Genomic DNA, 17,345 nt, shown 5'->3' on the forward strand with positions numbered 1-17,345 from the left:
AACTTGTCTTGGAAGAGACCTACATTATACAGTTCATGAGAATGGAAAGGAATGCTGTTGACAACAGGTATTTCTATTGTTCAGATACAAGTTATGGCAATGAGTTCAAGAAAGTTTTGAGGCTTGGAATTGAGATATATTACAAGTGCAATAAGATCTCTTATTTGTATTTCAGACTTCAAATAAGCTAGAGCAATTCAAACTTCTCATAAATGTGTCTAGATGTCACAGAAGATCTCCTGCAATGATATTAAAAATACTTACCTTTGTAATGATACATTTTGCTAACTAAATTATTCTTTGCATGTTTATTCTTTAAAAAAGTTTGTACATTTATGAGAGAATGGCTTTAAACAAGCAATCAATAGATTTCATACAAAGAGATGGTGAATGGTTTAATTAAAATAAAACTGTACAAGATACTGACATAACAGCAAAAGCTTTTTCCTTTTTACAGTGTAAAAAAATGGTTTCAGTGCTAATAGAATCTGCCAAGCCAGCAAATATCTTAATCACAAGAACAAAAACTATACAGAAAGATTAAGCATACAATTAACCTCAACAACTAAGGTCAGAAATCTGTGAAATTGTTAGTGGTGCTCATCAACATCGTAAATTAAAAGCAACATATTTATACTCCCATCCTTAACACACATAAAAATAATATATATTCAAAACAAATACTTCATATGTCTAAATTGCAGTTTTTTTTCCTATTTAAAAGTTATAGTTTAGAAAAAGTCACTCTGTTAGAATAACTAGAAGTTACTTCCAACTTATTTATGTGCCACTTGTTCTGTTGAACTTGAGTTAAAACTGTCTTTCTGTTAAAACTTACCAAGATGAAAGTGAGTAAAAATGGATTACTATAGAATTGAGTTGTGTTTTGTTTTTTACTAAAGAAAAGTTACTCAACTAAAGTGACTTCACGCTAATTCGTTTTGTGTCTGAAAAACACCATTAATTTTGTTGAATGTTTTTATTTCAAACTATATGTAACTCAAGCAAATTTGTTACCTAATAAGAGCTCAGTCATGAGGAAAGAAGAGAAGTATGTTGGTAGGAGAGTGATAAATATGAAAGTGGAAAGGACAAGAGGAAGACCAAAGAAAAGGTGGATGCATGTAGTGAGAGAGGATGTGAAAAAAAATGCAGTGTGAATGTATCTCTAACACAGAACAGGAAGGAGTAGAGAACAAGAACCAGAAAAGCAGATCCCAAGTAATCAGGACAAATGCTAAGAAGGAGACATAGTAACAGTAATATTCATCTGTCCGAAACTTGTTGAACTGAAAGGCTGTATAAACATATGTTCTAAATTGTATGGTATCAGTACTTCTCTTTATAAAACTTGTTTAACTTAGAATGATTACAAAACAACTTCTATGTTGTGGTATTAGTGTTTAGCTGAAAATTTAGGCTGTGTTCTGTAGTCTGATATTATTTGTTGTTTTTTAATTCACTTAACCAAAAGTAAATTTAAACTGATTTCAACAATCTGGAATTAATGCTTCTTTTTTTTTTGAAAATTTATTTAAATAGAAGCCAGTTTAAACTGATTTCATCAATATTATGTTGGTGGGATTCTTAAACTAACACATGTTTAGACTAATGCCTTCTATTAGTGTATATTTTCTATTTTTGAACTGAATTTAACTGGAAATCATTTTAAACTGATTTCCACAGTTTAGTGTTACTGGTTTTAACCTACTTAACAAATGTTTACACTGATTGCTTTAGTATCTGGTAATAATCCTACTTTTTTTTTGAAAAACTATTGTAATAGAGAACAAAGGTTAGTGATTCATTGTGCATTAAAGTTTAAAACTGTGTATTTAAACAAGAATGAGTTTGAAAAAGCAGATACTAAATATTTGTATCTTAACTTCAAAAGTGTGCCTATAAATAATAAACGTTTTCATAAAATTTAAATAATAAAATTATTCAGAGATAAAAAAAAAATAATTCATTACTGCATGAACTGCTATTCTAATGTTAGCAAAACTCACTAGTAAAAACATTTGGAATCACTTGGGGTTATAATATATTATGTACCAAACTTCTTGATTACTAAATATTACACCTTGGTTACTTTCATTGTTCATGTTCAAAATTCCTGTAATTCTTCTTTAAACAAGACTTGACATTACTTTCATTGAATAAGTGAGCAGTTGAAATACATGCACTTGTAAATACAGTTTCTTACAAAATCATTTGGTCTTTATATTTCTATAAGAAAAGGGAGAATTTTAAATTTGCAAAACCTTGTAGATTTTCATCTTTAGGTAAGTGTTTCACCTTTTGTCACCTAGAAGAAACCAAATTAAAGAATTATATCTTGTTGTTGTTGTTATAATAATATATATATTTATTTACTTATCATCATAAAATAAGAATTGTACAGCAAAGGTTTTTCATCAGATTCATCTATACTGTTTTTAATATATAAAAATTAAATAATCCAACTTTGTAGTAAAACCATAGCAAGTAAAAAGTGCTACATATGAGTGTAAACTCAGTCAAAACATTTTGCTAAATATAATTGATCAGCATCTTCTTAGTTTTGATAGGTGCATTGTTTTTCATTTTAATGAAAAATAATGCGAATGCCACAGCAAGTCCTTTACAGACGATTTTTGTTGAAATAGTTTTGAGCTAAAAGCTACAATGTAACCTCATGAAACAATAAAACTGAAAAACTAATTTATCTGACCCATAAAAACTTGCCAAAGGTAAAAAAAACTATTTTTAAACTAATAAGAAATAATAAATTTACTAACAATGCTACTGTCCCTAAACATGAGGGAAAGCAACTGGTCAACAGCCAACTCTTGGAGTAATCTTTTACCTACAAATAGTGGGACTGACCATCACTATATAACACCCCCACAGCTGAAAGAGCAAGCATGATCTGTGCCAGGTTTCAAGCTATAAATCTGCAGACTATGCCAAGCCTAAGTTACATCTTAACTTTCTCAGTTAATACATATTGGCAGATTATTTTCATTCAAATTGTTTTGATGTTCAGAGCTATGAATAAGGGTGCTACTGCTCCAGGTACTATTATTTAGACTGATATTAAAACAAATATCTAAGTCTGTAAACTGACTATTATTGTAGTTTAGCTATGTATTATACAACATAAGTTTTGCCTATAAAAGGTGAGATTACTATGGTTACTGGTTAGTATTTTCTTTTCTTTGGAAAGAAATAAGAAGTACAGTCATAGTCAGCCCCACCGACAGGGGGGGGGGGGGCAAAGGGGAGCAACTGCCCAGGAGCCTGAGCGAATGAAACCTTTTTATGTCGTAAAGCCCGCGAAGCATCTTTAGGCTATATCTTCATTTAATGATAAAAACCATAGTTTTTGGCTTTTCTTTGCATACAGATGCTTGATACATTAAGAACGACTGAAATAATAATTTGAGTAATAATTAATATGTATTTGTTACTTGATAGATTTAATAGATATTTGTTGTTACTTTATTAACGTTTTTACACTTATACTGTGATGTAAAAACGATGGCTGCTATGATTTTGTCTGGTTTATGAGCTCGTTGCTGTCCTAATTTAGGATTTTATTTTTAATAAATTCTTGATAATGTTAAAAAATAGAGAAAGAAAGGGGGCCCGGCCAAAATTTTTTCCCCCGGGGCCCATGCTGGCTCTCAATGTTCCTGGTCATAGTGAACATGGGCTCCGTATATTTGTACTTATGGCAAAGCTGTGCTTAATTTTGAAGTATACTGACCAGAGGGAAGGCAGCCAGTCAGCATCATCCTACCACCCACTAGCTACAATAAGGAACTGACTGTCAGTTTTATAACAAACCCAAAGCTTAAAAGTGTGGGGAATATTATGTAGCATTGCATGGATCAGAACCTGAATAACCAGCTTTGAAATACAAAGTTCTAACACAGGGGGCCAACTCATGCCTAAAGCTCACAGTTCATTACATAAAAGAACAAACACATACCAATATACAAGGCAGTTGTAGATCATGTTGGTATAATCATTCCTTGTTAAAATAAAACTTTGGGTACAATTTTTTTTTTTCTTCTGTGGATTAGTCTAATTTATTTTTCCAGTACAATCTCATTCTAGTAAACAACATACATTACATCTAAATTATAGCTGTAAATTCATAATACAAAGTTCATATTTAATTATATTGGAAGAATTCAGACAATGAAGTATTGGAGCAGTAAGATAAACTGGTCAATTTTTGTTAGATTCATTATTTTCTCATTTTCTATTACAGATAATAATTAATAGAACAAAAGTTAAGGAATTCATATAATATGTTACACCTTGCTTTTGATGAACATTGAAATTAGCTCTATAAATAATGATAGTAGTTTAAGCTTTCAAGATACTATCACATGTTCTTTGTATAATATTTCATACCTGTACTTGAGAACCACAAAGTTGGCATTGGCAAGAGAAAATATTTTTAATTTTGCTGTACTTTACAAGTGATTTTGAAAATAAACCTTGCTGTAAAATACAAAAAAAAAAAAAAAAATAACATTGTTCCTTTAACTCATATTTGCCAGCCTTACCAATTCATGCAAGTGGCTACTGATTTCAGGACCCTTCTATTGCTACCCAATTCTATAAAGTAATTATACTGCTTTACAAAATATCAGCCAATTTGATTTTTATTTATATATTATAAATAACCATGTTAAATGATGCAAGGGGAACATGGATGTGTACAGTAGATTGAGGAAACTACTGTAAACCTTGTTTGGAGTTGCTATGTTGCATAGAGAGCAGGAAACTACATTATTTCATCCTGCTTCCTTCAAAACTTCCACGGAAGCATGACCCTAGACTCTCTAGCTTTTCCTTTTTATCTCAAACATGCAATTAACCCTATGCACATGGGTGGGTCAAAATGTGCACATCATAACTTTTTTACACTGTTACATTCAACTTTTAATTAAATTACTTTAATAAATTCTTTACTTGATAATACATTTGTTAAATTTGGCCAGCATGTTTTCCAAAAGATACAGGGAATTCCAGTGGAAAGTAATTTCAGCTCACAAGTTGCAGATTTGTAGTTATTTATAACATAATTATCATATATTACAAACCCTAATAAGAAACACTATAGTAAAACTTTCTACATAAAGCTTATTAGATACGATAGTATTTATCCAACGTTACAGGACTTTGTGGTCAGAGATCATAAACTCACTCTTATTTTCCACAAATGAAATTCCTCATTGCACATTTTAAACACTAGTCATTCATTTCTGTGGGAAATTAAACAATATTATTGATAAATATTATGGGTTTAGAAGTTTTACAGAGGATCACAACCTTTTAAAAGCTCTCACTTCTATAGTTTAATTCATTTTAATATTGTTTATGGTAATAGTAAATCACTTTAGTATATAGACCACCATTAGCTTTACGTCCTGTTATTGATATATATATAGTTAATATTAGAGATGCAGCAGTTTTGTATATATATTATGTTATTAGTTTAATTAAATTAGTTTTAATAATTACTTTCTTAGCCATATTAACTAGTGTTGTAACTTTCCTTTCCAAATCTTATTATTATTACTGAACTTTCTACAAGTTTATTGTGTTTCCTTTCCTGCTTTTACAGAAGATTTATCGTTATTTATTACTTCCTGTAGCAGCTGTATGCATTTGTTAAGTGTCAGAGATCTGTTAAAGCTAGAGTACAGTGTTAGGTACACTACATATTACATTTACCATGTCGCTTTCTTTCTATTGCACTTAACATTGTTATATTTACATGGCTGATTTAAATTTTAATTTGTATATTCATAAACATTAGTCTTTGTTTGCACTATAGGAATATTAATCCTACAAACTCACACAGTTTAAACAGTAAACACTCTACTCTTATGTTAGACAGTAGAAGTTTTGTTTGGTTGCTGTTATGCTGTTATAAACAAAGGGCTATCTATGTTCTGCCCACCACTGATACTGAAAGTTAACATTTTCTTAAATCAAAAATGTATTTCCAATAATATTTACCCTTTCTCACACAACAACTATTACTCGACTGCCAGGGTTTCTTCCTTTGCCCATCTGAGCATTGGTCTGATCTTTTCTTGCTCACTCCAGTCTTTTATACTCCACTTAATTGCCCTTGGCGATATTTGTCTCATGACACTCTCCACCTACTTCAGTGCACCCTCTATCATGGTACTGTATATCAGCACCTTATTTAGATAATATTATCGTTTTTGGAGACTGATTCAATTTGTAGTTTTTAACACTGGCTCTTAGTGGGAAGAAAGGGCAGGAGAGTGAGAGGTAAGTATTACTGGAAATATATTTTTGATTTAAGAAAATTTAACTACCAAAACATACTTATCTTCTCTCACACTACAGCTAGAATCCCACATTGATAAGGTGGAAGGACCGGTGAGAGCATTATCCATAAAAGAAAGCGTCTGTATAGATCATGGGTGTGTCAACAGAAGATGGTTACCCTCATGGGTATGCTCTTCACCCGGAACTTTATTCACGTACTGTGGGTGGAATTTTACATGATTTATCATCACTACTGGCCAGGCCCCAACCAGATAGCCAAGGTTCTACTTCTCATGTTTAGAATTATAGGGTCATGATCCCTATATCCCACATTGGTGGCTAAGGCAATTGAACTGCAATATATATATATACATATACTTATGAGTGGATCTCAACCTGTAGCCAACCAGAATCATGACGAGAAGGTAAGCAAAATGTGGGTAAACAAACCTTCTTCTCAACCTGAAAAAGTCAACATCACAGGCTCAGAATGGCGGGATCTTGTATGCCATACTCAACCTGAGGAAACAGAACTCATCCAGCATGGAATTATGAACATCCATCTTCACTTCCTAACCGAGCGGGCAAGATAAATTCTTCGGAATTATGAGGAGGATGTAGAACAAATTTGGCTCAATAGGATGGGAGCACTCTGTGTTCGGAATTACCAGGAGACAATGAACCTTCTTCTTTCACAAACAATGTACTGAACCAATATTGATCAAAAAGAAGGGCCACGCTCAACCCAACCAGATAGCTGAGCATCAACTCTGAACTGGTATTATGAGTAGGCTCCTGCATAAGCTGGTGCCTCTCCTTCTGACATCTGGGAAAAAACATCCACGTTTGATAAAAGCACACCTATCTGGGCAACACTTTTCACAGAGCAGGATTCTGATGAAATGAGATAAGGGACCCTGAAAGGAAAAGAACAGACAAGTGTAGCAATGAAAATATTCACTCCTCTGTATAATCTAGTGGAAGTGGTTAAGATAGCTACAGAGGTTAGCTGAAAACCCTCAGATGAAGATACTGCCAGATCCTGCAAATTACATGAGATAAAATCTTTGAGAGAGGTCCACATACCAGCCAGGCCACTAAGGACATAGAAATGTGATGAATCTGATTAGACATGACTTGCAAAAGTCTCTTCACCTTTAAAGAGAGCCCAGAATAAGCAATATGAATCAATTTTGTACCAACCTCATCAATGTACCCAGGTATAAATCTTGGGAACTGAATGATCACAATGAATACTAAGTTGTTGTCTAGCATCTCTAAAGGCATTAGTGTGGGCAATAAAACCTTCAAGACCCTCACTGGACATAACAAATGATCAAGATCTCATTGGTCATAGAAGTGAGAAATAGTGATCAGATGAATCGATGAAAAGGAATTATCCCCTTCCCTGCCTGCCATTGTCTTAGGGAAGAACTGGTTTGAGGACATAGGTAGAATGATAAAGTGTCTTGTGCACTATCAGCACAAACCACTCCGACTGACAAAATCTGTAGGTCAGCAGCATCAAAAAATAAACCTTCAGGGAAAGGTGATACATGGCACATGAGACTAAAGTCACAAAGGAGTGTTGAGAAAGAGCATGTAATGCCACCTTAATATATCAGTTAGATAACTGAATTGATTGTTTGGGAAAAAAGACCCAAAAAGATGCGAGGAAGCTGGGGACTCAAAGAATTTTTGTCTCGAGTATCGAAAGGTATTTGATAAGGCTGACTTATACAGGGCAATTGTGGAAGATGCCAAACCTTCGCCAAAGAGCCAGGTTAAAAAATGAGTTATGGTTGGCATTACTGATCAAAGTGTGTTTAACCTCCTCTTAATACATCATTGCCGATATGTATGCCATTTAGGTTGATAAATTTCCATCACGGGACTAATCAAAGATTGATACAAATACATGGCAACTTTAGAAATTAAACCTTGACACCATGCAAAGGACTGCATAACCTGCATGCCTGAAGCCTGAGCTTCTGGATAGCTGGATGTACGATGTCAGATCATGGCTGCCTCCACAGAGATGACCAAAGAGGAAGTGGAAGAGGTAGGCACTCCTGAAGGTACTGAAGAAGCAGAAACCAGGGTTTAGCTGCCAATCCAGTGTTATCAATAGGACCCAACAATGAGTTGGAATGAATCATAGCTAGTGCTTTAAGTAACATACAAATTGGAGGGAAGGCCTCGAGTTATAATCCCGTCCTGTCCTGAAGGGAATGCATCTTTTGCCAAAGCCCAAAGGTGAGGTACTGGAGACCAAACTGCCAGTAATTGGGTGTTCCATTGAGTGGCCAACCCACCAATCATCAGTGTTTCAAAATGAGAGCCAATCCAACAGAAAAACCTCACAATGCAGCAGCTATTCTGTTAGGAGAATCTGTTTGGGTTGAGACAATTGATCTACCAATGAAGTAATCACCTGTGGAACATGCCAAGTTAGTAGGGTGATATGAGAGGAGTGGTCCCAAGAAAGGAGATCCAAGGTTTGAAAACAAAGAGCCCTGGACCAAGTGTCCCTTTGATAGGAAATGCAAGACATGATTGTGGAATTGTTGGAGTGAAGCCTGACAATTTTCCCCTTGACCCTATTGCACCGGGTATCCTTTACTGTGCATGACAAAAGGTTTTAGTTTCTTACATTCAACATTTTATTCAACTACCTTTTGTTTATGTTATACCAATTAGAATATCATAAACTCTTAGCTAATAATCCATATTTTAATAGCATACAAGTTTTAAGTTCTTAATTCTACAAGGAAATATTTTAAAAAATCCTGAATTTCCACTAGTGTGATCCACGTGACACATTTTCTTTTAGCATGCCATCATCCCTACCACCCCTTGAAAAAGTATGAAATTAAATGACTCTCTATAAAATTGTTATTGCTCAGACAAATCATAATTTTTATAGCCTTCAATTTTGTTTGGTTACAGAGCTATTGAATAAAAAATCAGACCCCTCCTGCCACATCCTCTCTTTCACAATTCATTGATAGTTCTCTCTTACGTTTCATTATACATTACCTATAACAAATAGAAAGTCAAGTTTTTCATCTATCAAATGATGTATTGTATAATGTTGTATTCTGAACAGAATATTGTCAATTTCACTCACAGTACAAGATTCGTTCCCATGAGAAAGTTAACAACTAGCTTGAATGAATTTGTAACGGCTTTTGTCACATAGTTAGAAAGCCAGGAAAATTTCGAGAGGTAAGTGAATTTGTCTACTTTTTGAATGTTATTAGTCTATATTCTGTGGTGGAATATTCAATTAAATAAAAATTATTAAATGCATTATTATCTATAGTATAAAAAACTCTTTGAAACCCAACTGCAAGAAAAAAGAAGATTGGTTAAGTATTTTATTTCTTGTTTTTCATGTTTATTCTTTATGTATAATTATAAAAGAAATTAAAATCTAACAATACAGATCTTTTTAAGTTATTTAAGACTAGATTAGGCAAAATAAGTAATAATAATAATAAAAGAATTAATATGGTTCACGAGGCATGCACGCAGCTTCTGGGTAATGTAATTCAATAGTGCAACGTGAGCTGATTGTTCCCCGAGTGATTTACAACTTTTAAAGGTGCAGATAGTAGTTAGACATGGTTCAAAGGGCAATAAAACAATAAAATTTAATTATAAATAGATGTATACTGTTATGAATTTAGAGCTACTTAGGATAAACAAATGTAGTTTCCTGTTACAATATGAAGTCATTCTAGAAAGAAAAAAAGGGTAATTTAGGTTTATTTAAATTTTCTTTGGTGGTTACAAGGTCGGTCAAATTGACTGATCCCGTTTTGAGATAGAGTAGAGAAAATAACAGATAAACTATAAAGTTTTACTGAAAAAAAAACGTTTAAAATAAATTTTGGAGGTTTTAGGGATTACACAAAGGAAATTTGAGATTTTTTAGATGAGGAAAATATTTTAAATTTTAACATGAAAATTGTTTTGTACAAGGACCATTCAGAACAAATACTCAATATATTGATGGACAAATCTTTATTTTATTAAAAAATATGATTTTTTGTGTGTGAAAGACTTATTATATGAACTGAAAGACTGCCAAATTTTGTGAAGATATGTATACTATATTGAAAGTTAGAAGTATTTAATCTATAAAGACTTTAACTGAGTACAAAGAGGTCATGTAGTCAGTCAAATTGACTGAGCCCATATTGAGAAAGTTAATAAGCCCAGACAATGAGACATTGCCTTTGGAAGAGCAAGAAGGTCTAAAACATTGTATAGGGAAGCCTCATCGTCCATGTGTAGACCCTGGAATTCCTGACCGTTGAGATATGCACCCCATCTCTGAGGCGTTCTTCAAGAGATAGATCTCTGGATGAGGAGTCAGCAGCGGAACCCATATCTTAGTACTGTTCTGATCTAACCACCCCTTGACATAAAAGAGAATGATCCTGAATGAGAAAAACTGGAGAATACAGTGAATTGCTGTTAATGATCCAGTGGTTGCATAAAGATCACTGAAAGGATCTCTTGTGCACTCATCCCAAAGGCATAAGGGATTCAAGTGATGCCCACATTCTCAAAATAGAAAGAATCATCTGTGCAGTGGAAGAAGGAGGGGTGAGTAAGAGTCAGACTTCCTGTTCCATAGCAAGTAGCTGGATGGGAGTCAGCTAAGCCTGATTGAGATGTGTATGTTGAAAAAATACCCAGACTGACTATGTATTTGTTGGAGCGAGAATAGATGTCTCAGCTATGATAATAAAGCCTGCCTTGGTTGTTTCTGAAAGTAGAATCCGGGTGTGATGATTTGACAATTGATGAGATGGTGCCAACAGTAACCAGTTGGCCATGGAATGGTGTGTGCACAGGGACAGGGAATGGAGGTGATAGGAAAAAGGTCGTACAATTAGGCAGAACCCATATGGTGCCAATGCTAGTCCGGAATTAAGAACCCTGTACACAAAAATGCTGATAATGACAGGATGCCACCACTATGGCAATGTGCAGATAGAAGTCAACTACATCGAACTTGGACATCCACAATCCTAGTAAAAATGCAACTCTGAGTAAGGAATGAGTCACTTGTGAACCTTGGAGAATCTAGGAATTGATATAGGTGATAAAGATCAATGACTGTACACCAATCTCCTGTCTTCTTGGGGCCCAACAAATTGATGGGAATAAAACCCTGAAAGAACTGGCACAACTTTCTCTCTATCCAGATCAACCAAAATTTTATAGCCCTAAAACTAAGTTCTGAAATCTGAGGATCCACAGGAGATAGAAACACTATAAGTTGGGTGGATAATGGTGGTGAAGATGTGAACTGAATGATTAATCCTGACTCAAGGACCAGTAGTGCCCACGGATTCATGGTTAAGGTTTACCACATCTCCAGAAATTCTCAGAGCCAAGCCCCAATAGATATACAATTGTCACAGCTGCTGGTGGCAGCATTCTTACCAAGCAGCAGAAACCTTGGATATAGACAGGATATATTTTGGATACCAACAGACTGAGAGGCTGTCAAGAGTCAGGACAGTCGAATAGGGGAGGAACTATGATCCCCTGTAGGAGCTGAGAAAAGTTGAGACACCAATGACAACAGGGATGAATGTATAAGCTAACAATTGAACCAATGTGCATGCTATCAATGGTCCCAGCTTGTCATCAATGGTCTTAGTGATCCTGAGAGTCTTCCAACAATGTTTAGAAGGATAATAAATAATTCAACACCGTATATGGGGTGAGATGAATCCTAGAAAGTAACGATCTATTCTGTTTAACTACAGACTCCGCTTTACAGCCCCAGGAACAGATGTATTCTCCAGAGTCGAAATATGCTTCCACCTGGCAGTGGTAGGCTAAGTCACATAGTTCCAACAAAGCAGCCAAGGCATAGCTATTCCATCACGTAATTGAGCACCTGATTTGTCTACATGCCAGAAATAATAATCCTGGAATCCATGTTGTATATCAACTTGCCAAACAAATAAAGAAAAAATAAACATTTTTTTTTATATAGGCAAATCAACTAAGTAACACAAAGAACATTCAAATTATCTCCAAAGATTGTAGTTCAGAGAATTCTGTTCGTGAATGTTTTGTTGAGAAAAAGTGATAACATTATCTAAATGAGGTACTTATATACAGTACCAGGATAGAGGACACACTGACATAGGTGGAGAGTGTCACAAGACAAATATTGCCAAGGGCAATTAAGTAGTGTATAAAAGACTGAAGTAAGCAAGAAAAAAATCAGACCGATGCTTAGGTGGGCAAAGGAAGAAACCCTGGCAGTAGAGTAACAGCTGTAGTGTGAGCGGAGGTAAGTATGTTCAGGAACTCAAATTTTCTTGTCATAAGCCTGAAGACTTACCACTGAGCCACTAATACCATGGCCAGAAGTGACTTAATGAGTTTCATTGGGCAAAAGAGATGTTAGGGAGAATTGGAGAAAAATGAAGAATGCTAAACTAGATTATTTTTTTCAAAAACATTTACTTCTACAACAGTCGTTCAAGCAAACAGCTAGTGTTTTTGATCCCTAAGTAAGATGTATTACATTATTTATTTATTGTTACCGTATTTGCCAGCATGTAAGACAATACTTTTTACTCTTCAAACAATGCCTGATTTTACCTCTCCTCTTATAAACTGGTTCAAATATAGAATTCCAGTAAGAATCTTGAGTTAAGAGCATATTTAATCAAAGCTACATTGTTCCTTTTATTTGCTTTTATGAGTATGTGCATTAACATTGTGCCACCTACTGCATTACAATAACGTATTTGTAATTGTATCATTTGTCTCAATTCTTCTTAACTAGAAGTTATTTATCTCGTATGCTAGATGCAATTAATCAAGACATTTTTTATTTGAAATGTATTGATCTCATCAGTCATACTAAAATATTGCTAATATTATATCAAAAAAGTTAGTTTCTATAATGTACACTAATTCTGTAAACATGTTTTTATAGTAGACCAATATATCTTACAGTTTAATATTCTTTTGTAATAAAAAAGAAGTTCAACTGTGATGAAAACTTTGTAAAGTTGTTTATTACATGTTTGTGACTTCAGATATGCCACACTGAGCTGTTTGTAGCATTTGAAAAGCATAAAACCACACTTGTGGTTGTATTGATTACCAAAAAAAGTAGGTTAGTACAGTATAAAAATAACTTGTAAGAATTTCTTGACAAAAGTAACATCCTAGACTTGCTTGACAACAGAGGTCATTCTATACCAAACCTCAAAGAAATACATCTAATTTGCTCAAACATTCATGGTCAACTTATACATTGGCAAATACAGGACTAGTTAACCCAATCGCAATGGGCTCATATATTTTATACGACCTTGTAATCATGGTGGTATACATGCTATGACTCTGAAAATACTTAATGTATCTTCACAAAACTTGGCATGCTTTCAGTAAACCTTAAGTCTTTCGTAGACAAAAAATCAGAATTTTTAATTGAGGATGTTTACTAAAACTTTTTCCATAATTATATGGTGTCAAATACAAAGTGATTTTCATGTTAAGATTAAAAATACTTTTCTTCACCTGAAACTTTTCCAATTTCATTTGCATAACCCCTAAAGTTTCCTAAATAAATATCAAAAGTTTTTGTTTTTTTTTCTACAAAAGCTTTATATTTTATCTGTTATTTTCTCTACTATAACTCTATACAGGGTCAGTCAATTTGACCAACATCATGCCACCATAAAAAACTATGGAATAATTCTTAATTACCCTTTTTTTCTTTCTGGAATGGCTGCAAATTGTAATATCAAACCACAACTGTTTATACAATAGCTTAAAGCTTGTAAAAGTATAGATCTATGGATACTTAAGTTTTATCATTTTACTGCCCTTTGAACTGTGTCTAACTAATAATCCTGCCACACAGGTCATAAATCACTCAGCTAACATGTACCTCATGTACATTTTTTTTTTCTTTACTTTATCTAATCTAATAAGTTTTAATTTTTACATTTTAGTTACTTTTATAGTAATAAATAAATTAATTAATCAATGTATGTCATTCAGATTGACATCAAGATAAGGCTTATAATTCAATTTTTTATCTTCTAAATCTTAATTTGAAAAGAAAATATTTAAATCCATTTTCAATCTTCACCTCTGTGCATCACATAACACATTTGCAGTCTGACTTCTCTCTTAAAGAAACACAAACTATAGATAATGACAGATTGGAATATGAAATTTGCACCCCCTATCTTCCCGAATTGCTCAGATATTAACAAATTTGTCAAACCCACTAAAATAGCTCCTCCCATTTTTTTAATGCAATTGAAGACACTTATTTCCTTATGCTTACTTGTCTATTGGAGATGTTTGCAATGAACAGAATATGTATTTTATCCCCTTATGAGATTCTTAATATGTTTATTCCTTTTTGGTGACTTTTAAGTAGACAATTCACCTTACACTCATTGTAAAAGATTGTTGTTACTTAGCTCTGAGTAACAAACAAAAAGGTTTGACCTATTTATATCTTAGATAAGAAAGTCAGTTAAATTATAGGACTTTTGAGACATTCTATTCTAGTGATTGATAAATGTGATCTAAAAATGTATATTTGAAAGCTACATTAATTATTTTTTGGACACCCAACACATTGAGAAAAAATTAGGCTTACTCAACTACACATCCCACTACAAACTGCGCCAAGGCCAACAGTGCTATATTTAGTTTTTTATACTTATTTATCATTATATATGTTTTAACAAAGTAATTAAAATGCAAAACTTGTCACATTAGATAACAACACTTAATTAAAAAAAATAATTCTATTAAAATATTTTTTGTGATCACTATATTCCTAGCTCAAGGAAACTACATGCAGATAGCACGGCATGATTGTAACTTGATATCAGTTAACATTAAGCTGTCCCCCTATGACACATACTTTGAGATAGTTAATAAAATTTAAAGAAAGCAGATGTGAAAACAGGAGACGAAGCTGTTATTATAAATGATCGCAATTACTTGTTACAAAATGCAGTCATTTCAGAGAGAAAGAAAAAAGGTATTTTGACTTTAATTCATATTTTTCAACTTTTCATTTTACTGTACATTGATAATTTCACTGCAGTGTTAGGGTAGAGAAAATATGGGATAATATATAAAGTTAAATGAATATTAAGAATTTTTGGTTAAAGAGATTCTAGAGATTATGCAAAAGTAATGTAAAAACTTTAATATGAAAAGAAGTATTTTTATCCTTAGCATGAAAATCATCTTTAGTTAGTAAATATAGTAAAGGTTTCATAAGTTCATGGACAAATCTTTAGTAAAAATACTTTATTAAAAATTCTGATTTTTAGTGTACAACATGCATGTAATTCTTACTAACAGCAATATTCCATGAAGATACATTATCCAATTTATGAATTATCATTGTATTTACAGTTTCGTACTTACATTGTGGTTACAAAGTTAGTCAAACTGATCTTGCCAGTACATACATAAGGTTAACAAAAACTTTTTTTTATTAATGTGTGTGGTAGTTTATTATATTTCATATTTTGTTACTATAATGTATATTCTTCTTTGCTTTCACTCACAAGTTCTTACAATTGTACACTGCAACCATGTTTTAATCAATTTCTTGGGCTTAATTCCAGAATCTTTTCAGCAGCTGGCAATGTGCCTATTCTTGTGTTCGAACAGTTGAAATCAATTTAAAAAATTTGGCTAACTAGCCTTTGCTGGAATTAAGCTACTTTTTCTAGTTAATGTAATAATTAGTAATAAACTTTTACTTAACTGCTATGTATACTTTATTAACTGGTAAAAGAAAAATTGGCAGAACAGATATTTCCAGTTCCAACTTACTCGAGCTTCTAGATATTCCATACGTCTTTCTAATGATGTCAGCTTCTCATTCAAAATTGCTAGTCTTGATCTACAGGACATATCTAAAGAAAAACAAATAGTTAACATCACATATAATGTACACTGTGAAATTGTTTTAACTTTTATTTATTTGCAAGCTTTCACAATAAATGCAACCTAAGTTTAAAGAAAAGTTTAAATTTAAGAATGCTTGTAAGAAATGTAAGCTTAATAATTATTTATTTTATAAAAAGAAGAGATTATATCATGATAAGGAATATGAAAATACAATGAGTGTAATACAGTCTAAAGTAAATTAACCTTACTGAATGCTCCAAAAAGAATGCAGTATTTCTGTGATTCATCTACATGAAAATGCCTATCTGTTGACTTTATCAAAAATACCTTTCAGTCCAATACAAAAAATAAATATTTCACCATGCTGTATTCTAAAAACCTGATACAAAAATCTTAAGATATAAAAGCAGATAAATAGCTTGTATTTTAGGTTAACTATAAAATGTCTCACCTAGAAATTATTTCTCAGCATCAATCTAAATGTGGGATACAATTGATGAAGATTTTATGTTTAAAGCTAAATCATATTTGACTGCATATACTCGCATATATAGGTACTTTTTCGTTATATCCCTGCAACTGTTAAACTTAACGTTTAAGAACCAATTATATTAGTTATTTTTATCACTAGTTTCTCTTCACACTAAAGTAATAAAGATTATCTTTAATTACCTTAAAACTTAGAAATAGAACTTTATTACAAGTGATAATAACTAGTTTTTGATGTATACATAAAACAATGTATTTAGCCTGATTTATATTATAACCTACCTCTAACTATAGGCTGGATTTAAACTAATGGATCTAAGTTCCAGTAAACAAGTTAATCCTTAAAACACGATGAGATAATAAACTAGATTTTAGATTGTATTTATTTAAGAAAACAATGTATTTATCCTGTTTCTTGATTACTTTAGTCTGAAGACAAAGTAGTGATAAAAAAACAACTAATATATCTGGCTCTTAAACATTAGGCTTAATAGTAACAGTTGTGGGGGTTACAACAGAAAAGTACTCATATATATACTATATATATATATAATATATATATATATATATATCATATTATTCATACTAAATACAATATAGTA

The 17,345-nt window shown here is 32.7% G+C and overlaps 1 protein-coding gene across 1 annotated transcript in view; it reads right to left on the reverse strand.

Annotated features, from left to right (window-relative positions):
• Positions 1 to 374: 374 nt before the first annotated feature.
• Positions 375 to 17,345, reverse strand: part of LOC106462481 (protein BRICK1-like) — a 22,483-nt gene continuing 5,512 nt past the window's right edge. Inside the window, exons 2-3 of the mRNA XM_013922407.2 lie at positions 16,177 to 16,259; positions 375 to 2,308 (exon numbers count right to left, since the gene is read on the reverse strand). Of these exons, the coding sequence (XP_013777861.1) occupies positions 2,282 to 2,308; positions 16,177 to 16,259 (110 nt within the window). The 3' untranslated portion in view covers positions 375 to 2,281. The remainder of the gene's footprint in view (positions 2,309 to 16,176; positions 16,260 to 17,345) is intronic.

The sequence above is a fragment of the Limulus polyphemus genome, unplaced genomic scaffold, assembly GCF_000517525.1.
Source record: "Limulus polyphemus unplaced genomic scaffold, Limulus_polyphemus-2.1.2 Scaffold1178, whole genome shotgun sequence".
Taxonomy (NCBI): Eukaryota; Metazoa; Arthropoda; class Merostomata; order Xiphosura; family Limulidae; genus Limulus; species Limulus polyphemus.